The sequence below is a fragment of the Onychostoma macrolepis genome, chromosome 17, assembly GCF_012432095.1.
Source record: "Onychostoma macrolepis isolate SWU-2019 chromosome 17, ASM1243209v1, whole genome shotgun sequence".
NCBI lineage: Eukaryota > Metazoa > Chordata > Actinopteri > Cypriniformes > Cyprinidae > Onychostoma > Onychostoma macrolepis.
This window is the reverse complement of record NC_081171.1, coordinates 11,681,684-11,706,634: the sequence shown is the minus strand read 5'-3', so window position 1 is coordinate 11,706,634 and position 24,951 is coordinate 11,681,684. Positions and strand designations below refer to the sequence as shown.

Genomic DNA, 24,951 nt, shown 5'->3' with positions numbered 1-24,951 from the left:
ATGACCATAGTGTTACTGTGCTTGATTGGCCAGCAAACTCGCCTGACCTGAACCTCATAGAGAATCTATGGGGTATTGTCAAGAGGAAGATGAGAGACACCAGACCCAACAATGCAGATGAGCTGAAGGCCACTATCAGAGCAACCTGGGCTCTCATAACACCTGAGCAGTGCCACAGACTGATCGACTCCATGCCACGCCGCATTGCTGCAGTAATTCAGGCAAAAGGAGCCCCAACTAAGTATTGAGTGCTGTACATGCTCATACTTTTCATTTTCATACTTTTCAGTTGGCCAAGATTTCTAAAAATCCTTTCTTTGTATTGGTCTTAAGTAATATTCTAATATTTTGAGATACTGATTTTTGACTTTCATGAGCTGTAAGCTCTAATCATCAAAATGAAAAGAAATAAACATTTGAAATATATCAGTCTGTGTGTAATGAATTAATATAATATACAAGTTTCACTTTTTGAATGGAATTAGTGAAATAAATCAACTTTTTGATGATATTCTAATTATATGACCAGCACCTGTATGACAGTAAATATGATTTCGGATTGATTTGACATGCCTAAGAGAACATGATGTTCATGTTAAGCGAGAAGTTTTTGTTTACGGATCAAAAGAGGAGTGTCCCGCTGTACAAACTGTACACTTCAGTGGTAAGAAATGAATGTTCTGATATCTTAGTTTAAGTCAAGTAATTTTTTATTCTTTTTAATATCTGTGAATAAATGTCATATTTTATAAACCATATGTGTGAAGTCATTTTTATTTGGTGCTGAAGAAATAAAATCTGGGTAGCTATCCCGTAATGGACAAATTTAATCTTATTTAATCTTACATATGATAGTTGATGTGCTCAGATTATTTTTTATTAATTAAACAATAGATAAAAACAGGATATGGTTTTTATAATATTGATTAGGTGTCCATACGGATCATTTCCATGCCATTTATACTATACTGGGTCGTGTGTGCTGGATGATTACTGACCTACAGTGGAGTGATCATACTGGAGTAAATAGGTAAGGGAAACGTTATAATAACGTTCTAAAAACCAAAAACGAACTTTCTGGGAACCAAAAACTAACGTTCTGGGAACGTTTTACAAACCAAAAACTAACGCTAACGTTTCCGTTAAGACAACTTTCCTGGCTAACCAAAAACAAACCATAAAAAATGTTCTGGGAACTAAAATCTAACGTTCTCAGAATGTTCTAGGAACCAAGAATTGTTAGTAGGGTTATATGTATGTATATTAAATACATACATACACACACATATACGTATATGCAACTGTACTTATCACAATATTTTATTATTTTTTTAATTGCTGGCTTATTTTAGACCTTCATGAGACCAACATCCCTGGTCTTCAACAGTATCAAGTTTTTTCCAGGTAGGCGGATACATGTTGGATATTGTAACGGGGCGAACGAGACGTGAGGCGTGCAGATCCAATTGCAAGCTTTATTAAACAAAGACGTGGTCAAAAACACAAGCAGGGTCAAAACATCAGCACACAGGTATGGCACAGACGAGATACAAGAAAAACCAGGCGTGAGTCAGTCGACAGTGAACATTATCCAGGGGGCTTGACAAGAGGGGTAATCCGGAAACATGAGCAATAGTCCAGGCGAGGCATAAACAGAGTCCGAACGGCGAGACAAGGGTAAATCCAGGAAACACAGACTAGAAAACAAGAAACAGGTTCCATATCGTAGCTAAAACTAGGAGAGTAATAAACGCAGAACAATACTGGAACTAAACAGGAATACAGAATGGCTCGGTAAGGCAGCTAACACTAGGAGAGTGCTATATGCAGAACAATACTCGACGATCTGAACAAGGAAGTCCATGGTTTATGTAGAGTGTGTGATTGTGTGATAGTTCTCAGGTGTGAGCGTATGATAGTGAAATGGCTGCTGTGAAATGTAGTCCAGGGTAATGTGAAACAGTCTGTGCAATGTGAGAGTCAATGTGATGGAGGAGTGACCTCTGGTGGCGAGCGAATGGAAGTCCATGGACCGGATTCATGACAGATATGCTATAGTTCCCTTTCATAGGTCACTTCAATGTTGCGGTGACGTCACCGTATGGGAACACCCTTTGGTGTGACGAATGTCTGAAGCCCTGTACCATCCTGCCAATACTATTGGCCAAATAGTGCTTGCACCACCTTACGCATATGTAAGCATAGTATACCTTTTCTGTGCCCTAGAAAGCATCCCTCGTTCTAAGCGATATTTTTTTCTTTCTCGAGCAGTGTTTAACTCCTCTTCGCGGACGCGATGAGTCATTGGTAATGTAAGGAGCCGTGTAGCTGGTTTATCACGGCGGGGGACACTCATGATAGGTGCATTGTGTGCCTGGGCCTGCATCACGCGCAGTCGGCGATTAGCGGCCTGTCGACATGTCCCCACTGTGATAGCCTGCGACTGAAAGTTCTGCACTTGAGGGTAGAAGTTTTCTCCGAGGTCGCCCCTGCGTCCAACCCCCGCCGTGTTGCTACTGCGACGCGTGCGACCCGGACCGTGAGGACGGTGCTGCGCTGCGCTCCATTTCGCTCGCTCTCCCCCACTCGAGTGCAAGAGGTTGGCGGATACTTCGTGGAGCCCGTTGTTTTTGCCGACGAGGATCTACGGTCCGCCCCGGAGGCCTACAGTACAATGTCCTTCGGAGTCTCCTCGGAGTCGGAGGATTTACTGGCCGACACATGCGGATATCTCCCTCCTAGTGCACCTGCTCAGCCCCGTAAATCGCTCCCCTTCTTCCCAGACCTCCACCAGGAGGTTTCGAGGTCCTGGAAGCAGCCGTTTTCAGTGTGCATCACAAACGTCGCGGCCGCGGATTTCGCCACCATTACTGACATGGTGGGCCATTGTTATGCAACGATGCCGCCGATGGAAGAGACTTTGGCTGAACATCTCGCGCCGAACTCAGCCACAGCTTGGAAGTCTCGCCCCCTCCTCCCGTCAAAGCCTGGTCAAGTCGCGTCAAGCCTCGTCGGGAAATCTTACTCGGCTGCGGGTCAGGCGGCGGCCACGCTCTACTCGATGGCGGTGCTTCAGGCCTACCAGGCGGAGCTATTGAAGGAGCTATTGAAAATCTTTTTTTTATGGATGCCTCGATCTCCAAGGATGGACTGTTTGGAGATTCAGTCACCGCGGTGGTGGAGAAATTCAGGGCAGCGAAGCAGCAATCAGCCGCTTTCCGCCAGCTGATTCCGTGCAGGCCCAGGGAAATAGAGCGACGTCAGCCGCAAGAAGAGCCATCACTTATGGCACCCCCTCGTAAGGATTGGGGTCTTAGGGCTTATCCACCGGCTCGCCAGCGCCAGCGGAAAAGATTGGACCTGAGCTCAACGGCGAAAACCGCTCGTCCTCAGGCCCCTAACAACAGGTCTGGCAAGGACGGCCCGTTTATGACGGCCCACCAAGCTGCCGTTTCGTTGCCAGCAGCGAGGCCCAATATGCATGCTGTTGGAATGAATCCCGCTGCTTCAGGGTCCTATACAACGAAACACAGTGACCTTGACACATGCACTTCCCGTTCTTACGGACGCCGTGAGTTTTCCGTGCTCGGAAATTCTAACGCATGTGGAGACATCACAGCCACAGACGGAGGTCTTGAGGCCATTAAAAGATTTTCGAGCCGCATGGGAACGCTTGCCCGACATTCCGCAATGGGTATTACGCACAATTCGTTATGGATACACCATTCAGTTTCGAAAAGGCCCGCCTCCTTTCCGCGGGATTCTTCACACGATCGTGAGTTCAAAAGAAACCGCAGTGCTGCAACAAGAGGTGTCATCTCTGCTGAGGAAAGGGGCTATAGAAGAAGTACACCCCTCTCAGACGGAGTCAGGTATTTACAGCCAATATTTTGTTGTGCCCAAAAAAGATGGCGGCTTACGAACAATATTGGATTTACGCCGTTTGAATCTTGCACTCAGAACGAGCAAATTCAAGATGTTGACGGTAAAATCTATTCTGTCTCAGATTCAACCAAACGACTGGTTTGTCACGATCGATCTGAAGGATGCATATTTTCATATCCAGATCATCAAGAGACACAGGAAGTTCCTCAGATTCGCTTTAGAGGGAAAAGCGTATCAATACCGTGTTATTCCTTTCGGATTAGCCCTAGCTCCACGAACCTTCACAAAATGCATGGATGCAGTCCTGGCCCCGTTGCGGCTCCAGGGCGTTCGTGTGCTAAATTACTTGGATGATTGGCTGGTATTAGCGCAATCACAGACTCAAGCACACTCTCACCGAGATCTTGTGCTAAATCATCTAAGCAGCCTGGGCTTACGCACGAAAAGAGTGTTTTGATCCCTTGCCAACGGATAACATTTTTGGGGATAGATCTGGATTCTCGTGCGATGAGGGCACGATTGTCTCCCCCATGCATTCAGTCATTCACGTCATGCCTTCGCCACTTCAAAGCAGGCCGTACAGTGATGGTGAGTTTGTGCTTCAGACTTTTGGGTCTAATGGCGGCAGCGTCCCCTGTAATCCATCTAGGCTTACTTCACATGCGCCCATTTCAATGGTGTATAAAAAGCCAGAGGATTTCTCCCCATTGTCATCCGCTTCGAACGATTTCGGTGACACGGAGGTGTGTTCTGACGTTAAAGACCTGGACGTCGTCCAAATTTCTCAGAAAAGGAGTTCGATTGGGGGCCTGTTTTCACCATGAGACTGTCACGACGGACGCGTCATTGACAGGTTGGGGGGTTGTTTGTCAAGGACACCCAGCCCACGGAACATGGACGGAGGCACGGCGAGGGTGGCACATAAACAGATTGGAGCTGCTAGCGGTCTTTCTAGCTCTCCAACATTTTTCAAGACTGCTGAACAGCCGTCATGTGTTAGTCAGGATGGACAACACAACGGTGGTGTCGTATTTGAATCACCAAGGAGGATTACGCTCTCGCCCCCAATGCAGGCTGGCGAGGAACGTCCTTCTGTGGGCTCAGAACAGGTTTCTGTTGATCCGAGCGGTTCATGTTCCGGGGCACCTGAACTTCGGAGCGGATATGCTCTCGAGACAGAGCCTGGAGGAAGGGGAATGGAGGCTGCACCCCCAAACGGTGAGCTACATATGGCGAGTGTCTGGAGAAGCAGAAGTGGACTTATTCGCGTTGAGCACGACTACGCATTGTCCACTATGGTTCTCCCTATCCCCCCCATCGCCCCTGGGACTGGACACTCTAGCCCACGAATGGCCCAGAACCAGTTTGTATGCCTTTCCTCTGATTCGGCTAATTCCAGCAGTGCTATCCAGAATATGGTCGGACAGAGTGGAGCGACTGCTGCTGGTAGCTCCGTGGTGGCCCACTCAGCCATGGTTTGCGGAACTGATCAGTCTGTTAGCGGGCTCAGAGAGGCGGGGTCAGAAAATCTAAGCCTTTGTTCTGTGAGGGCGCTGAGGATCTATGTTGATCGTACAGCCCAATGGCGTGAGTCTAACCAGCTGTTCGTCTGTTTTGGGAGTAAGAATAAGGGTCATGCTGTCACAAAGCAACGCATGTCCCATTGGCCCTTAGCCTATGAGGCACGCGGGCTCGCTTTGCCTTTAGGAATCCAAGCTCATTCTACGAGGGCGGTGGCTTCGTCGCAAGCCTTCCTTAGTGGATCTTCTATGGATGATATATGTGCTGCGGCAGGGTGGTCCTTACCGAACACTTTCGTAAAATTCTACAGCCTGGATGTGAGGACGGTGCGGCACGCAGGTATACTATGCTTACACATGCGTAAGGCGGTGCCAAGCGCTATTTGGCCAGTAGGATTGGCGGGATGGTACAGGGCTTCAGACATTCGTCACACCAAAGGTTGTTCCCATACAGTGACGTCACCGCAGCATCTTGTTCCCTATTCAGGGAACCGTGGTTACATATGTAACCAAGATGTTTCTTATAATCTCCTATTTTGACTGGAATTGTGTTGGACATAATTATTTAAATTATATTTCAAAATGATTTGGCAAAAATACTTGACTCATTGCTACACTCGCTCTTCTCAATGACATACATAAACATGTTAACCAAATAATACAAATTAGCTTATAAAACCAAACAGAATAACTAAAAAAAATATTTTTCTTCAAACTGTATTATTATTATTATGGTTATTAATAGTGAATAAATCTAAAGCTTTTGAGACTATTATTTTGTGTTATTAAATTTGTCATTAAGATGTGACCAAAAAAAAAAAAAAAAAAAACTCACTGAATCAATCATTAACTGTCTTTAACTGAAAAATGTACTGTTTACTATTGTCCTTCTGCATTATCGACACACTATTTTCCTGTTTAACACTGTAAAGTTGTTTTGACAAAGTCTGTATTGTATAAAGCGCTATATAAATAAAGGTGACTTGACTTGTAATACAAGAGAGCTGAAAGTGTGGGTGTCTCTGCACTGTAAAAAGGGATAAGTTGAAGTTTAAAAAAATTGAGGAAACCCTTTGCCTTAAAATTATTAAGTAAATAATATATATTTTTTTAAAAGTTAAGTGAACTTGACAATTCACTTAACAATTGACAATTGACTTATTTTTTTTAAATTATAATTTACTTTATATAGTTTCCTCAATTTTTTTTAAGTTAAGTCAACTTATCACTTTTTACAGTGTGCTTGCTCGGCAGTTAAGTAACACAAATGTGATATTAAAAGCAGTGATCATTGCGCTACACCACTAATCATTGGAAACAATAGTTTGTTAATAAAAAAGCTGTTCTGAAAGCAACTGAGCTACTCTCAAAGCTATATGTTGTTTGAGTGTCACTGTCAAAGTGCGTTGTTTGTGTTGTATGCCACATGCTGAATCTTGCAGAAACTGTCTACCCACAAATCTGAAGACTGTTGTTGTTAAACGTGGAAGAAACAGTCCCTTTAAAAGGGACAAAACTGCAAGACGTGAACAAATTGTCAGTGTGGATAAGCAACATGCTGTACAAATCAAGTAAAAAAAAATTCCATGCTATGCATTTTCTTTTGTTTCCCCCTCAACATTTCTGTTGTCTTTTCTTTGGAAATATTTTATACAGTTCATCCACTTTGCATAAAAATTACTAAAAATGTTTAAACAAGAAACTTCTCTCTTCTCATTTTATTTTTCCTGTTTTACTTTTTCTACTTTTTTTTAGAATTTAAATTTCTGAATTTAAATTTTATTTGAGCAAAACTTTTATTCAGTATCCATACTTTCATTGAAGAATACTTTTTGAGTACTTTTACTACCCAGCAGAGGTGGGGGACTCGAGTCACATGACTTGACTCGAGTCGCAAATTTAAGGACTTGTGACTTGCTTGACTAAATAAAGAAAATGACTTGACTTGACTTGGACTTGAGATCCAGTGACTTGAGACTTGACTTGACTTGACCTTCATGACTCGGCAGGACTTGACTTTATAACAACTAATTATTATTATAAATCATCGCGAGTGCGACATAATTTGGTAAACAAAACGCAAGCCGCTGAACCAGCGGCAGAAGAGATCCGAGTCTGCGCAGTTCATGACACTGCACGAGCGCAGGAACACAGCGCGCCAAATACAGGGAGCAAGAGAATCTCGCGATGTTTGGATTAACACTCTTCCAAGCTATATGCATTTGCAAGGCCAGGACGTCACCACTTCATAAAGGAAATGTATGTAAACTTGTTCGTTAGTTGAAAACAGCATTGGTCTTAAATTCAGCTTAGGTCTGTCATTAAATTAAAGTGATTATAAATTATTAATCTCGTGTTTGTAATTAACGACGTCAAACTTTAATTTCGCTGGCGTTTCGCCTCTCAAAACAGTGCTTTAGTGTCAAGTATCCCTCTTTGTAAATCAATATATGGAATTGTACCCCGGAAACCACAGTGTTTTCGATTAGTGATATTTCTCTTGAACCCAAAACCCAAGACATGTTGTCAAAACGGCCTTAGTATGAGTTTTTATATTTATAACGATATAGTAATATTTTCAGCGCGGCTGCCACCAGTTCCGTTGAGCCCACAGCTAGAGTTACGCGCGTCTCTAAGCAACACACTGAATACTGAACGAATCCAGGGATTTGAACGAATCGGTTGAGTGATTCAGTGGCCCATTCTTGCTTGTTCATGAACGAATCAATTTTGAATGAATCAGTTCAATGAACGCTTCTGTGATAAAGCAGTGATTTGCCACCACTTACTGGTGGCATTAATGTCGTAGAGTAGGCCTATCATTTCATTTCATATTTCTATATTCAATTTTTTTAATTATTTTTTTTCCCCAACAGAACAAACAGAAAACAAAAACGAAACAAAACAAAAAGCTTAGGCAGACCTTAAATGCACAGCTGTCAATTTAGTTCTTATTAAGGTAAAATCAAAGAAATCGATAAGTTACAGGGGAAGATACATAAACATTAACAGTAATAGGTTTCTTGTTTTGAGCCATGATGACTGACTATAGTTTTCAAGAACAATGTTTGGGTGTCTATATCCGATGAAAAATTTGGGGCTCCGAGACTGAATCCCAGTCTTCACTGGAGATATTTAGTGCAAAATCATCTCCTTGGATGGTCAAACTCAATATAACATAAATATGAGATACATATTTTTATCTTGTATTTTTATCAATATTTTCTCAATTACAGACTTATCAGTATACAAAGTAGTATTTTGCCTATTTTCAAAATGTTATATTTAAAACATTATTATTTAAAATGTATAATTAAAAAAGTTAATTTCTGAGGAAAAATGAATAAGGTCGTGTGGCAAAAATATATTTGTTCCTGTTTGATACTGTGACTTGACTTGACTTGACCCTTATCAGGACTCGAAATGACTTGCTTGAGGTGAGCCACTGACTTGACTTGCTTGATTTGTTTGTACTGTGACTTGAGACTTGCTTGAGACTTGATGGTAGGGACTTGAGACTTGAACATGTGTGACTTGCCCCCACCTCTGCTGCCCAGTGAATGACTTCAGGTCTATCAGACCTCATTTGCTGTGTGCAGTGAAAAGTTGAATTGGGCTATGGCCCTGACGCTGTTTTTTTTTTGTTTTGTTTTTTAAGAATTTGAGAATTTGCTGCCCGTGAAAAAAAAAATCTTACTTTAAAAGATTTTAACAATTAAAAGAATGCAGAGAAGGACAGTTAGAGGACAACATCCTTATGACGGTTCAATATCCTGGAGCCTATAATTACTTAATTGTGGAAACGACACAGCTGAATGCAGTATGTATTTTATATCTGTTGACACAAAGTTTGTGATAGTGATGCAGTACAGATAATGTTAATAGATAATTGTTGCTTGAAAACACTTTTTATTTTTCATTCGGGTACTGAAACTGGTGCTACTTTCATGTCTCTTGTGTCACACCCCAGACTTGCTCTCTTCTGTTTCATACGTTCATTTTGATATTTTTGTAAAACTGTAAATGTTTTTGTTATGTAATGGTGATAACTTTGCCTAAGAGTATGTGTTTAATATAGATTAATTAACATGATCACTCCATAATCACAAACTTTGTGTAAACAGACATCCAAGAGTAATAAAACTTGCATAATATTCAGCTGTCTTTTCCACGATTATGCCACTCTATTGATATTTTTCCCTCACAGGCTCCAGGATATTGATGTGTCATAAAGAAATCCTCCTTAGGGTGGTTTTGACTATATAAGTGGCAGCTGAAAAACTGATGGCTAACTTGATCAAGAGAGAAAAAATGGAAGCTCTGACTCTCCTTCTCTGTCTGCTTCTAACTGCTAAAACATCTCAGGGTAAGAATATAATTAACCGGCAAAAGAAAAAATACTATCTATCTATCTTGTTTTTTGTCAAATGTTATTCTCTGCATTTAAGTTGTTGTGATGATTTTTTAAATTCTCTGTTTTCTATCTCTATGTGAAGCATCATGTGGTGGCACTATGACAGATTGGATGGGTGAATTTTTCAGCCCTCAGTACCCTAGTAACTACCCTGATAACTCACGGTGCACATGGACCATTCGTAGCACAGGGGCGACGACCGTGTTATTGAGCTTCACTGATGTTTTGTAGGAAACATTTATTATCTACCATTACCATTAATTATCTTTTTTTGTCTCTAAATCTTTAGCAAACTAATTTAATTATGTAATTTAATTCTTGATTAAAAAAAAAAAAAAGATTAAACTTAATCTTAAGGAAAAAATAAAGTTTTTTTTGTTTTGTGAACAATTTATGTTTTTAAATATTCTATGACAAAACATGAATTTGATTCTCTCTCTGTGTGTGTGTCTTCTCTTTTTTGCTAGTTTGGAAGAATGCTGTGATTATATCAGAGTATATGATGGTCCGACTACACTCTACCCCTTACTGGGAGAAATACGGGACAACACAAACAAACAGTACAATTCCAGCAACAATGATCTGACTGTGCTTTTCTACAGCGATAGCAGTGTATCAAGAAGAGGATTTCATGCAAACTGGTTCTTTGTAGGTAAGCAATTAAATGAAATGATCAGAATGAATGTTATTTCTTAAAATAATTCTGGATTGAATGTTCGATCCTGCCAATGCTTTTTGCACATGCATTCAGTGACCATTTCAGTTAATTTCCCTAGTGTGTGACTCTTATGAGGCCGTTCTTTTTTTTTAGAAAATCGGCTTAACCAGTGTAATCAGATTCCCAAATCAACCACTTTAATGACCCGCCTTTTTTAATTGAATCAGAAATATTCAGTACAACCCAGGTAGTCTGATTCCCAAATGCAAGACTCCTATGAAACACTTCTTTTTATTGTATCAGAAGAACAACTTATCATTTATTTAAGGCTTAAATCAATGTAGTTACTGACTAGTTTATATACAATGTTTCAGTGCTGGGTAAGTTACTCTAAAAAAGTAATTAATTGCTAGCTATTAATTACATTTTCAACAGTGTAAAAAGATTACAGTTATTAATTGCTCTCTCTAAAAAGTATTGCATTACTTATTGCTTTCTAAATCCTATATAAACTTCATCCAGTTGAACAATACAAGGATAGACATGAAACTCTTTTAATTCTTTCAAATAAATAATGTAAAATTGCATAAATGATTCTTGAACTGACCGTAGCATTTAAAAGGAAGGTTACATTATAAGCATACATTTTAACATTAGATGATGAATTTTGATATTTAATGCACTATTGTTTTATATAGAATTACAGAACTGTAATTAGAGAAAAATTAAGAGTAATCCCTTACATTACTTTTTCACTGGAAAGTAATTACAGTAATTAATTACTTAGTAATGCAATACACCCAACATTGCAATGTTTAAAGATACACATGAATATTGTCAGTAGTATTTTTAACAGTTTTTGTAAAACCATCTTTTGCAAGAATTTTTTTAATGCATTTTTCAAAGTTAACTCGTCACTTGGAAATGGAATTGCATTTCTCTTTTTCTAATATTTCCTCAAGAAATACTAAAGAATATTTAATATAACAATTGAGAAAGCAGAATTCTTAAGAGGAACAATCTGGAAACAGGGATGGAGATTATTGTGATCACCATTACTTATAATTATGGGTACAATCTATTTCTCTGTTTGTTAGATTCCAATTCATGCAGGAATAACTGCGGATACTCCCTTGGCACTTGTTCATGTGACGACTCCTGTCAGAACAACAGAAACTGTTGCTATGACTACAAAAGTGAGATCCTCTTGATCAAACACTTCAAGATCAATCATTATACACAAAATCAACCCTCATACTGAGCATACTGTCTGTAATTTCCAGAATGTAATTAAAATAATTTTCTTTTGCTCATATAGCTTTAAATTTACAATACAAGATAAAAAATACTTTTCTATCTCTTCCCTTTATCCAGGCTACTGCTCACTGACAACAACTTGGCCAACTACAACAGGTTCACTTAAATCTCATCTGTCTGTCTTTCTGATTCAAACCTTTCCCTTGTTTCCTGAATGTTGAAGGAGGCTAATGTTCCTGTAGTCATACATCACACACATATTGATGGTTTTTGTAGTTGCATATGTATTAATGGCCTCATGGATAATATATGTTTTTCTCTCTTCTAGATTTCCCCTCCTGCATTTATAACTGTGGACATGAATTCGGCAGCTGCTCATGCACCTATGACTGTCATTACTATGACAGCTGTTGCCTTGATTATGACTGTGAGTTTTTCTTTATCAGACAGGAAATTTTAAGTGCAATATAACCAAAAATACAAATCTTTCATGTAGTGAGTACATGGGTCATTACATTTCTTTTGATGAAATGGGTTTTGATGAACCAGTGGAGAATTGTGCCATTACCTCAGTTTTATCTCTTCTCTTTACACAGATTACTGCTCAACAACAACACAAACTCCAACAACAACAGCAGCAACAACAACACCAATACCAACAACAACAACAACAACACCAATACCAACAACAACACCAATACCAACAACAACAACAACACCAATACCAACGACAACACCAATACCAACAACAACAACACCAATACCAACACCAACAACAACAACAACACCAATACCAACAACAACAACACCAATACCAACAACAACAACAACAGCAGCAACAACAACACCACCAACAACAACAACAACAGCAGCAGCAACAACAACACCAACAACAACAACAACACCACCAACAACAACAACAACAGCAGCAACAACAACAACTATAGATACTCCTCAATTCTGTGAGATGAATTTAAGTAACACTAATGAACTTAAACAACCGTTGTAAAGGCAGTAATTAGTCCAGCTTTGCTCTTTTAAATAAATGTGTAAACTAATCAATCAAGTGACGCAATGATGTGCACATTAAACTTACACTAATGACATCCTGATTAAAATCTGTTCCTCTCTGCTAGCTCCCTCCTGCATGTATAACTGTGGACACGACTTTGGCATCTGCTCATGCAACTACGACTGTCACCACTATGACAGCTGTTGCGATGATTACGACTGTGAGTTCCTCTTGATCAGACAGGCAATTTTAAATGCAATACAAACAAAAATACATGCATGAGTCATTACATTTCTTGTGATGAAATGGTTTTGGCTGAATCAGTGGAGAATTTTGCCATTACCTCAGTTTTATCTCTTCTCTTTACACAGACTACTGCTCATCAACAACAACAACAACAACTACTCCTGAATTCTGTGAGATGAATTTAAGTGAAACTAATGAACTTAAACTACCGTTGTAAAGGCAGTAATTAGTCCAGTTTTGCTCTTCTAACTAAATGAATAAACTAATCGATTAAGTGACCCAATGATATGCACATTAAACATACAATGATGACATAATGAATACATTCTGTTCCTCTCTGCTAGCTCCCTCCTGCATGTATAACTGTGGACACGACTTCGGCATCTGCTCATGCACCTACGACTGTCACTACTATGACAGCTGTTGCTTTGATTACGGCAGTGAGTTTGATCAGACACTTCAAAATCAATTACTATACACAAATCTATCTCATATTGAGCTTTCCAGACTTCAAATTGATTTTCTGATGTTCGTATATGTTTAAATTTACAATACAAAATGTACAACAAATTGCAGTTTTATCTCTTCACTTTATACAGGCTACTGCTCACAGTTGACGAGAGAACCAACAACTACATATCTAATAGGTACTAAGCCTGATATTACAGTATAATGACATTTAATGATAAGCTAAATGGATAACCACTTATGTAAGTGGAGTAATTTCAACCTGTCACTTCAAAATAAATGTATACATTCAACAGTAGATGATTACTCCTGTAAGGATATCTGTGGTGAATTACTTCCCAGCTGTGGATGTGACAACGCCTGTCAGCATTATGGGGACTGTTGTCCTGACTACAACAGTGAGTTTCTCTTGATCAGACAGACGTGAAAAAATGCATTTTGCTGAATCAAAGCAGAATCGTGGCATTACTTTTCTTCTACTTCAGATTTATCTCTTCTCTTTACACAGACTACTGCTCATCAACAACAACAACACCAACACCACCACCAACAACAACAACAACAATAACAACAACAACAGAAACAACTACTCCTGAATTCTGTGAGATGAATTTAAGTGACACTAATGAACTTAAACAACCGTTGTAAAGGCAGTAATTAGTTCAGCTTTGCTCTTATAACTAAATGAGTAAACTAATCAATTAAGTGACCCAATGATGTGCACATTAAACTTACACTGATGACATCCTGAGTAAAATCTGTTCCTCTCTGCTAGCTCCCTCCTGCATGTATAACTGTGGGCATAACTTCGGCAGCTGCTCATGCACCTACGACTGTCACTACTATGACAGCTGTTGCCTTGATTATGACTGTGAGTTCTTCTTTATCAGACAGACAATTTTAAGTGCAATATAACCAAAAATACAAATCTTTCATGTAGTGAGTACATGGGTCATAACATTTCTTGTGATGAAATGGGTTTTGCTGAATCAATGGAAAATTGTGCCATTACTTCAGTTTTATCTCTTCTTTTTACACAGATTACTGCTCAACAACAACAACACAAACTCCAACAACAACACCACCAACAACAACTACATATACTCCTTCATTCTGTGAGTTGAATTTAAGTGACACTAAAGAAATTAAACAACTTTTGTAAATGCAGTAATTAGTCCAGCTTTGCTCTTCTAAATAAATGTGTAAACTAATCAATTAAGTGACCCAATAATGTGCACATTACACATACAATGATGACATAATGAATACAATCTGTTCCTCTCTGCTAGCTCCCTCCTGCATATATAACTGTGGACACGACTTCGGCATCTGCTCATGCACCTACGACTGTCATTATTATGGCATCTGTTGCTTTGATTACGACAGTGAGTTTGATCAGACACTTCAAAATCAATTACTATACACAAATCTCTCTCATATTGAGCTTTCCAGACTTCAAATTGATTTTCTGATGTTCGTATATGTTTAAATTTACAATACAAAATGTACAACAAATTGCAGTTTTATCTCTTCACTTTATGCAGGCTACTGCTCACAGTTGACGAGAGAACCAACAACTACATATCTAATAGGTACTAAGCCTGATATTACAGTATAATGACATTTAATGATAAGCTGAATGGATAACCACTTATGTAAGTGGAGTAATTTCAACCTGTCACTTCAAAATAAATGTATACATTCAACAGTAGATGATTACTCCTGTAAGGATATCTGTGGTGAATTACTTCCCAGCTGTGGATGTGACAACGCCTGTCAGCATTATGGGGACTGTTGTCCTGACTACAACAGTGAGTTTCTCTTGATCAGACAGACGTGAAAAAAATGCATTTTGCTGAATCAAAGCAGAATTGTGGCATTACTTTTCTTCTACTTCAGATTTATCTCTTCTCTTTACACAGACTACTGCTCATCAACAACAACACCAACACCAACAACAACACCAACAACAACAACAGAAACAACTACTCCTGAATTCTGTGAGATGAATTTAAGTGACACTAATGAACTTAAACAACCGTTGTAAAGGCAGTAATTAGTTCAGCTTTGCTCTTATAACTAAATGAGTAAACTAATCAATTAAGTGACCCAATGATGTGCACATTAAACTTACACTGATGACATCCTGAGTAAAATCTGTTCCTCTCTGCTAGCTCCCTCCTGCATGTATAACTGTGGGCATAACTTCGGCACCTGCTCATGCACCTACGACTGTCACTACTATGACAGCTGTTGCCTTGATTATGACTGTGAGTTTTTCTTTATCAGACAGACAATTTTAAGTGCAATATAACCAAAAATACAAATTTTTCATGTAGTGAGTACATGGGTCATTACATTTATTGTGATGAAATGGGTTTTGCTGAATCAATGGAAAATTGTGCCATTACTTCAGTTTTATCTCTTCTTTTTACACAGATTACTGCTCATCAACAACAACACCAACAACAACAACAGAAACTCCAGTAACCTGGGACGAAACAACAGAAACAACAGGTGCTGCTGCCATTCATTTGAATTTAAGTGACACTGATGAGATTAATGGCATGAAATGGATCAGTTAAATGTACAACAATTTCTGTAAAGGCAGTAATGAATCCAGTGTGGCTTTTCTAACTAAATATACACATTTAACACAATAATGTATATCTCACACACCCGTTGATGACATTATTTTCTCTCTCTACTATAGCAGGTCCCTCCTGCATGTATAACTGTGGATACCATTTCGGCAGCTGCTCATGCAACTATGACTGTCAGTTCTATGGCAACTGTTGCTATGACTTTCACTGTAAGTTACTCAAAAACAGGTGAAATTCACAGCTCAGCATATCATAAATTGTATTAGACTATGTATAATACATAATATGCATAGATATACAAATTATGTTTTACAGAATGTATCCACTGCTATTTGCTTTAAAGCATACTTTGACCAGGGGCTTTTTTGGTGAATTATTACTAGAAAACTGAAACATCATACTCTTGGTTCATGCTCATACAGTTTTATCTCTTTCTCTTTATTCAGGGTATTGCCCATCATACCCAACAACAGGTACTGCATTTTTTCTTTTTTTTTTGGAATGCCTGAGGATAAATTCATATAACATTTGTATCTGATTCTGATGACACTGACTGAACACACTTCTTTCTTTAGATCCAGTTCCTCATCCTCAGTGTGGAGGACACCTGTATGGTTCTGGGTTGTTTTCCAGTCCAACCTACCCCAACTATTACCACGACAATGCCTACTGTGTGTGGTATCTCTCTGCTCAGCAAGGACAGAGGATCTTCCTGACATTTGCTGATGTGCAGTAAGTGAAAGATCAGTGGTGACTTGTGCAAAGCTGGTGGAATCATATTCGCTATCTAAAAATGTTGATGAAAACATCATATTTATACTTAATATAATTCAATGTAATTAACATAATTTAATTTAATTTAACACTATAATTTATTTTTAAATATATTATTTAATAACTATTAAAATGATTACTAAAAAGTTATTTGTACTTTTGGAGTATTTTGATAATTGAGGATTTTTTGTAGCTTATTTACTGTCAAAGCAGTAACTAAATCAGCATACTATCATCTCAAAAACATTGCAAGAATTAGATGTTTTGTTTCCAGTCAAGACTTGGAGAAACTGGTTCATGCCTTTATCACCAGCAAGGTGGATTATTGTAATGGTCTCCTCACCGGCCTTCCAAAGAAGACCATTAGACAGCTGCAGCTCATCCAGAACGCTGCTGCCAGGATTCTGACTAGAACCAGAAAATTTGAGCATATTACACCAGTCCTCAGGTCCTTACACTGGCTTCCAGTTACATTTAGGATTGATTTTAAAGTACTTTTACTCGTTTATAAGTCTCTAAATGGCCTAGGACCTAAATACATTGGAGATATGCTCACTGAATATAAACCTAACAGACCACTCAGATCATTAGGATCGAGTCAGTTAGAAATACCAAGGGTTCACACAAAACAAGGGGAGTCTGCTTTTAGCTATTATGCCGCCCGCAGTTGGAACCAGCTTCCAGAAGAGATCAGATAAAACATTAGCCACTTTTAAATCCAGACTCAAAACTCATCTGTTTAGCTGTGCATTTGTTGAATGAGCACTGTGCTACGTCCGAACTGATTGCACTATGTATAATCACTTTCTATTCTTAAATGTTTTACATTCTTTTAAAATCAATTTTTAAATCACTTTGTTTTTATTGTTGATTTTTATTATTTTTAATTTCTTATTTTTAATGACTATTTCACTTCCTTTTATGTAAAGCACTTTGAATTACCATTGTGTATGAAATGTGCTATATAAATAAACTTGCCTTGCCTTGCCTTGCCTATTTATGCAGTACTAAACCTGCAGGTGGAACCAATTACAGATGGCTCCTTTAAATCTACTGTGGTTTAAAAAGTAATTTTTTCTAAATCAGGTACCATTCTGCCTGTTTCTTTCAGACTGGAGCGCTGCTGTAACTGTGACTACATCTCAGTATACGACGGCTCTTCCACTGGTCATCCACAGCTGGGAAAAGTCTGCTTCAGTGACACCACACACCAGGTGTTTCACTCTTCTTCACGATACTTGACTGTTGTCTTCAGAAGCGACTACTCTGATGTCAGCCATGGTTTCAAGGCCCTTTTCACAAGCTCTCTCACCGCAGATCAAGGTAATGCCTTGAGAAATAAAGCTTCAATAATTTCTTGAAATAATCATGTTAAACAGATGTTATAACATATATTTGATCCCTCTGTTGCCATATATATATATATATATATATATATATATATATATATATATATATATATATATATATATATATATATATATATATTTTTTCGCTTAATAAGATTAAGTGTACTGTCATAACAGGTAGTCTGTAACCATAACCAATTGCCTTTGTCTACCATGTATTTCAGCAAATATATTAAAAGTGAAAAATTACACTGAGGGGATGAAACTCTTGTATTGCAGGACGAGTGGATTGTTCCTCAGACAACATGGTCATTGTCATTCAGAGGTCTTACCTGAACTCACTCGGGTTGAGTGCAAATTACCTTTATGTGGACGACCATCTTTGCAGACCCACTATTAGCAGTACTGAAGTTGTGTTTAGCTTCCCACTTGATGCATGTGGAACCAACAAAGAGGTATGATTTACACATGTTTGAGATCCAGTATGGCTCCAGTCAAGTGCCAATACTGAAAATTACTCTTAATAACTTCGTCTGCCTTTAATTCTTGATATTGCTGTGTGAGATTAGTAATACACCCTAAATTTGTGCATTAGTGGGGAACATGTTACCACACAACATCTCCTGCTCTCTGTTTCTTCCTACTAGATGATGAATGGTTATGTGTCCTACACAAACAATGTGCGGGCCTCTCAGTCTCAGTCGGGTGAAATCACTCATCAGTCACAGTTCCTGCTACGCGTGGGCTGCCGAATGGAGCCAGACACCATGGTGCAGATATTCTACAAGGCCAGGGAGATCATCAATGCCAACATCACAGGAACGGGCCGCTTTAATGCCAGCATTGCCTTCTACACCTCCAGCAATTTCAACCAACAAATTTATGACTCTCCATATGAAGTGAACCTGAATCAGCTTCTGTATGTTCAGGTCAAGCTAAACAGGCCTGACAACAGTCTGGATCTCTTCCTGGATACCTGTGTAGCGTCTCCAAATCCCAATGACTTCAAAGATCGCTCCTATGACCTGCTACGTAACGGGTGAGACCTTTTCATTTTTAAATGTGACTCCACCATCATATCATATGTGACAGTAAAATCATTTGGGATCATATAGACAACATTAGTACCAATTCTGTTGTTCTTAGTCTAAATATGTTCTTTTACTCATAAGCATTAATAGTTTGACTGTAGATCAAACTGTATCCAAATAGTTTTTCTCTTCTTTTGTTTTTGTAGATGTCCCAGAGACAACACATATTATTCCTACACCAGTGGTGAACACTACTATGCTCAGTTCAGTTTCCGGGCTTTCAAGTTCCTCCGGACTCATGCCTATGTGTACCTGCAGTGTAAGGTGATCATCTGCCCTGATGATGATTACAACTCTCGCTGCCGCCAAGGTTGCCGCTTCCGTCGCAAGAGATCCCTTGACAGCTCCTACCACACCAATACTGTGACGCTGGGGCCAATCAAACTGAAAGGTCAGAGGTCTCTCTGAGTCACACAGGTTTAAAGCAACAGTCCACACAAAATAAAGATTCTGTCATTATTTACTTACCTTCATGTTGTTCCAACCCCACATGCTGTTATTGTCTCCATGGAGCACAAAAGGAGAATTCCAAAGAATTCTAGAAATGAAATAAGGGGTAAACAACATAAGTAGAGTAAATAAAATCAGACTTTTTGTATGAGCAATCTGTTTACATTTTGCATACATTAAAAAGACAATATAATAGTACATATTGGTATAATTTGCCATCTCTAGCTGTCCAGGTTTGAGTTACTGGTATTATACTTATATCTATGACTACTGTCTTTATCACTACACTGTGCAGGATGGAGACATGCTTTCAGACAGCGTGAGAAGACTGAGGCAGCAGAGTGATCTGATCATCATCAGCATCGTTATTTCTAATATATGACCCTGGACCACAAAACCAGTCTTAAATCGCTTGTATGGGTCAAAATTATAGATATTTATTTTATGCCAAAAATCATTAGGACATTAAGTAAAGATCATGTTCCATGAAGATATTTTGTAAATTTCCTACTGTAAATATATCAAAAGTTAAATTCTGATTAGTAATATGCATTGCTAAGAACTTCATTTGGACAACTTTAAAGGTGATTTTCTCAATATATATATATTTTTTTTTTTGCACCCTCAGATTCCGGATTTTCAAATAGTTGTATCTCGGCCAAATATTGTCCAATCCTAACAAATCTTGCATCAATGGAAAGCTCATGTATTCAGCTTTCATGTAATTCATGTGAAATCTCAGTTTTGAAAAATTGACACTTAAGACTGGTTTTGTGGTCCAGGGTCACATATGTATATTTAATCAGATCATATTATCCTTCTTAAACAAACTGAAATTTTAATTAGTGTTTCTTTAATTCATTAAAGCAATCCTTTTTCAAATGCACTTTGTCAAACACAATTATCTTGTGTATATATTTTTATTTTGCCATAAATGAACTGAAGTGAAACATACTATGGGATTCTTACTACTGGTGCCTATCAAGCAAATACTGTGTTAATAATATAATAATAAATAATATTAATATAATAATAATAATAATAAATCAATATGAAACATTTTGCATTACATTAGAAAATAATATGGAAAAAAGTATGGTGTAATGGAAACAAGATTGACTAAAAGGTTTAGAGAGAAAAAAGCCTAAATCAACATACTACTTATATTCATTATAAACACTATAAAGCAGACTATTAAGGATGGGGGGCGGGGGATTTCCCTAACAAGGACCTGGGCCTGTATTCACAAAATATTTTATCTTACCACTAAGAGTTCTCCTAAATAGCAGTAAAAGTTTTTAGCTAAGAGTTTTGTCTTAAAGGCTATTCACAAAGCTGCTGAGACAAACTTTTACTAAGGAACAGAGAGAAGTCTTAAACTAAGAGTAAGGGGGCGGGGTTGACCGTGTTGCTATGGATGATGTCAGCATGCTTACTAACTATGCACACAATGATTGGCTGATAGGGGAGGGGTCTCTGTCAGAGATTTATTCATAGAAATATTGTGGAGCGTGATATTATGTAACCATATTCAAGGCAAGGCAAGGCAAGTTTATTTATATAGCACATTTCATACACAGTGGTAATTCAAAGTGCTTTACATAAAAGGAAGTGAAATAGTCATTAAAAAAATGATAATTATCACAACAATACAAACAAGGAATTAAAAAAATAATAATAATAAACTGATTTAAATTGAATTTAAAACAGTTAAGAATAGAAAATGATTATACATAAAATACAGTTCAATTATTTCAGACGCAGCACAGTACTCATTCAATAAATGCACAGCTAAACAGATGAGTTTTGAGTCTGGATTTAAATGTGGCTAAAGTTTTAGCACATCTGGGCCGGTATTCACAAAACATTTTATCTTAAAACCTATTCACAAAGCTGCTGAGACTAACTCTTACTAAGGAATAGAGAGAAGTCTTAAGCTAAGAGTAAGGGCGAGGTTGACCTTGTTGCTGTGGATGATGTCAGCATGCTTATATGCACACAGTGATTGGCTGATAGTCTCTGTATTCATATAAATATTGTAGAGCGCAATATCATGTTGCCATAATCAAATAAAGGTTTAAAAATAAAAATGTTAATTGCCACATTCAAATAAATATGAAGAGTTTATTTGCAAAAACAGATAACTCAGATAACATATTTTTGTTGTGTTTTATTGTGTTAGTTAGCTGTATTTGTTAGTTATTTTTTGCCTAATCAAAATAACCTGACTGCAATTTGATTGAGATTAACTGGAATTCTCAATGAAAAAACATGATTTTTGAAAATGGTTAAAAACGGAGTTATCTGTTTTTGCAAATGAACTCTTCATATTTTAAAATGCTTCTCAAAAGATAATTAGTGCATATGCATATAAACAGCCTTTTAATTAACAGAGTAGAATAATCATGGCTGATAGTAATACATGCAAATGTAAAAACAAACAAATAAACAAACTGGACACAAGAACAGCTGTTACTTCTTGCCCAACTGGTTAATGAAAACAAGGATATAATCAAAGGAAAATCTGGAGCTGGGATAACCTCCAAAACCAAAGGTGATACCTTTTTAAAAGGTTATTATCATCAAATGTTTCTAAAATGTTTATATTCAGAGGCAGATTGCCAGCAACAGCCATTTTAGGATAGTTTGTGATTTGGTCTTAGTGACTTATGAGTCCTCTTCACTACTCCTAACCTTTCACAGATTTAGGAGCAAGTTTTAGTACTAAAACACTTACTTAGAAATATTCTTAGAGCAAAAATTTAGGAGTCCTAAATTTAGGATTGACACGCCCATTATTTTTAAGATTTTCTCCTAAATCAGCGAGTTTTTAACTACTTTTAGCCTTAAGATGTTTTGTGAATACGGGCCCAGAAACCATACCAATATGACGAGTAAAAGTATCTGATTTTAACAGTACTTAAGTATTTTACTTATACTGAATATAAGCTCAAAGATGTGAAAAACAAGAAACAGCTGGTTGATGAGGAGAGCCATGACATTTATTTTCAAAAATCAAAATAAAACTGAACACCTCAAAATTGTAATAAATCAAGGTCAGTTTGAGCTGAAGTGTTTAAAAAGGACATAAATAAAACAATATCCTTCAAAACGATCTTTTCAATATAACAGATAAATTAAATATTAAGTAGAATTACTTGCACTGGATGTGCTGGTTTTTGGCCTCATCGCCGGCTGCAGCCATGTCCTATATGAAATGCCTGTGATTCAAAACTACCTAATAATGCATTTGCATTTGGGTAAAATAGCCTTATTGTAATGAATATACATACTGTATATTCGTGCTGAAAAATATAGTCAAGTAGAGACTAAAAGTTTTGGTTACACTTTATTTTGATAGTTCACTTTAGACATTCTACTATAGTAACTTTGCAACTACACGTCAACTAATTCTATTAATTTGCAGCTACATATCTGCTAACTCTCAGAGTAGACTGTTAGGTTAGGTTTAGGGTTAGTAGAATAAGTTGACATATACTTGCAAAATTTCTTATAGTCAGTATGTTGTATGTTGTGGACCCATTAAAATAAAGTGTCAGAAGATTAAGCAGACAGTCTACTAATACTCTAATGACTGCTAGTTGACATGCAGTTGCAAAGTTACTTACTGTTAGTAGAATGTCTGAAGTGGACTATCAAAATAAAGTGTTACCCAAAATTTTATAAAGAAACTAATCTGAATACAGGCACACAAATTCAGCCTTTCTCATTGGTCAGGCCCATCCTGAAAGGTGTGACTCTTCCCTGACTTTAAAGGGCTCACGCACAGGTCCGCCCTCTCTTCTGCAAAATCTTCTGATTGCTGCCCGTGTGGTTGGACTCACGGAGCACCTGAGCCGGTGCGGGCGCGCCCGGCAGGTCCCAACATATTGAGCTGTTTGTGATCTCCCTAGCCTGGGGAGATGGCTCTTGACCACAAAGAGTCAAACTAATACCACTGGAGTTCATCTTCACTCAACCCTGGAATTCACCATCATGGAAATGCCCTCGCTCAGACATTTCTCTCTCCCCGCTCCCGGCAGTCTCTGCATCTTCATCTCTGGATTGCAGCCTGTAGTTCCACTGCGGCCCAAAGGGCCAGCAGGCCCCATTTTACACCCAGCCATGTGCTTACTTAGGAGAGGGGACTCTCTCAACCCCAACAGAGTCAAGAACAACCCACATAGCAAACGGACTTGGTCCAAATGTGGCCTCAAGCTGGCACTGCTGGCCTCCTGTCGGCAATGGCATGTACCCATTCAGCCAGAGCTGGGCAATGTGTGGCAATGATGGCACGGCGTGGATCACGGCAAACAATACGAGGGCCGATTGTTGGTGGGAGGAGTGTGGCCCAGATCAGTCCAGTGATCATGTGGCCCAGATCAGGCAGTAACCTGACAGCATATTATGTGACCCATGAAAAACAAGATAAATAAAATATGATAAAATGATCACAGAAATTTTAATTAAGTGTAGTATTGTTTAAATTTAATCTTTGAAATAGCAAGTCAAAACAGCAACATCTGGCCCGTGTGAAATCCATGCGGGCTGGATCTGGGCCAACACTGCTTGCTGTCAACACGATAATTTAAAAATAAAGCAAATCAGTAAATCAGTCAACTGCATTAAACTGCACTTAATTATAATTTGATTATATATTATTATTGTCAGTACAAATAATCTTAGAATCTTTACATAAAGAGAGAGAGAGAGAGAGAGATCGATCATTTAATCATTATCATGTTATATTTATTTAGTTTACCATGGGGCACATAATTGTATTAATATGCTGTCATGCACAAGCATTAAATAAAATGCTCATAAATTTTTTTTTTTTTTAAATTAAAATCCTCGGTATCCATGTGATTTGTGTGAGGAAAAGATCCAAATTCAAACCATTCATCGGCAATATGTATCTCTTTTCTCTGTAGCTATAGTAACAATTAAAAAAATTGCCGTTAAGCAGTTTTACAACAAGTTTTACGGCAGCGATATCAAAGGCTCATTGGCTCTTACTGGTTTCGTCATAGATTGCGACATGCCATGTTTCCGGTGATGCATGTTTTGAATAAGAAACGCGCGCCCTCACGGTGTTTATCGAGATAGTATTTTCAGCGTTTAACAACTTAAATTATGCCCTGCTCCTCACACTAAACTATTATATTGCGCCAGAGAGGACCGCGACTGCAACGCATCGTCATTTGGACTACTGTGGTACTGCTCT

At 38.2% G+C, this 24,951-nt stretch overlaps 1 protein-coding gene across 6 annotated transcripts; it reads left to right on the top strand.

Moving 5' to 3' along the window:
* The first annotated feature begins 7,300 nt into the window (after positions 1 to 7,300).
* LOC131522747 (deleted in malignant brain tumors 1 protein-like) lies at positions 7,301 to 20,564 on the top strand. Of its 6 annotated transcripts, none has more exons than XM_058748434.1 (30): positions 7,301 to 7,664; positions 9,613 to 9,771; positions 9,902 to 10,046; positions 10,287 to 10,471; positions 11,575 to 11,673; positions 11,852 to 11,890; positions 12,063 to 12,161; positions 12,331 to 12,696; positions 12,871 to 12,966; positions 13,118 to 13,162; positions 13,337 to 13,432; positions 13,592 to 13,639; positions 13,757 to 13,858; positions 13,969 to 14,061; positions 14,236 to 14,331; positions 14,501 to 14,575; positions 14,750 to 14,845; positions 15,005 to 15,052; positions 15,170 to 15,271; positions 15,383 to 15,460; positions 15,635 to 15,730; positions 15,900 to 15,977; positions 16,177 to 16,272; positions 16,510 to 16,536; positions 16,639 to 16,795; positions 17,949 to 18,160; positions 18,466 to 18,641; positions 18,834 to 19,225; positions 19,424 to 19,668; positions 20,023 to 20,564. In XM_058748434.1, the coding sequence occupies exons 2-30, from the start codon at positions 9,690 to 9,692 to the stop codon at positions 20,070 to 20,072; spliced, it is 3,519 nt and encodes a 1,172-aa protein (XP_058604417.1). In that variant the 5' UTR covers positions 7,301 to 7,664; positions 9,613 to 9,689; the 3' UTR covers positions 20,073 to 20,564. The 6 variants fall into 6 exon arrangements, with proteins under 6 accessions (XP_058604417.1, XP_058604413.1, XP_058604419.1 ...); XM_058748430.1 differs by having other exon boundaries at positions 16,174 to 16,272; XM_058748431.1 differs by lacking the exon at positions 7,301 to 7,664 and adding an exon at positions 9,210 to 9,225 and having other exon boundaries at positions 16,174 to 16,272.
* The last annotated feature ends 4,387 nt before the right edge of the window (positions 20,565 to 24,951 follow it).

What these genes read in the sequence shown, in the direction of transcription:
- LOC131522747 (XM_058748430.1), top strand. Translation starts at nt 9,690, where the DNA reads ATGGCTAACTTGATCAAGAGAGAAAAAATGGAAGCTCTGACTCTCCTT. An exon ending in TGCAAACTGGTTCTTTGTAG is followed by an intron (nt 10,472 to 11,574) that starts GTAAGCAATTAA and finishes TCTGTTTGTTAG; the next exon opens with ATTCCAATTCATGCAGGAAT. An exon ending in AACAACTACATATCTAATAG is followed by an intron (nt 13,640 to 13,756) that starts GTACTAAGCCTG and finishes TACATTCAACAG; the next exon opens with TAGATGATTACTCCTGTAAG.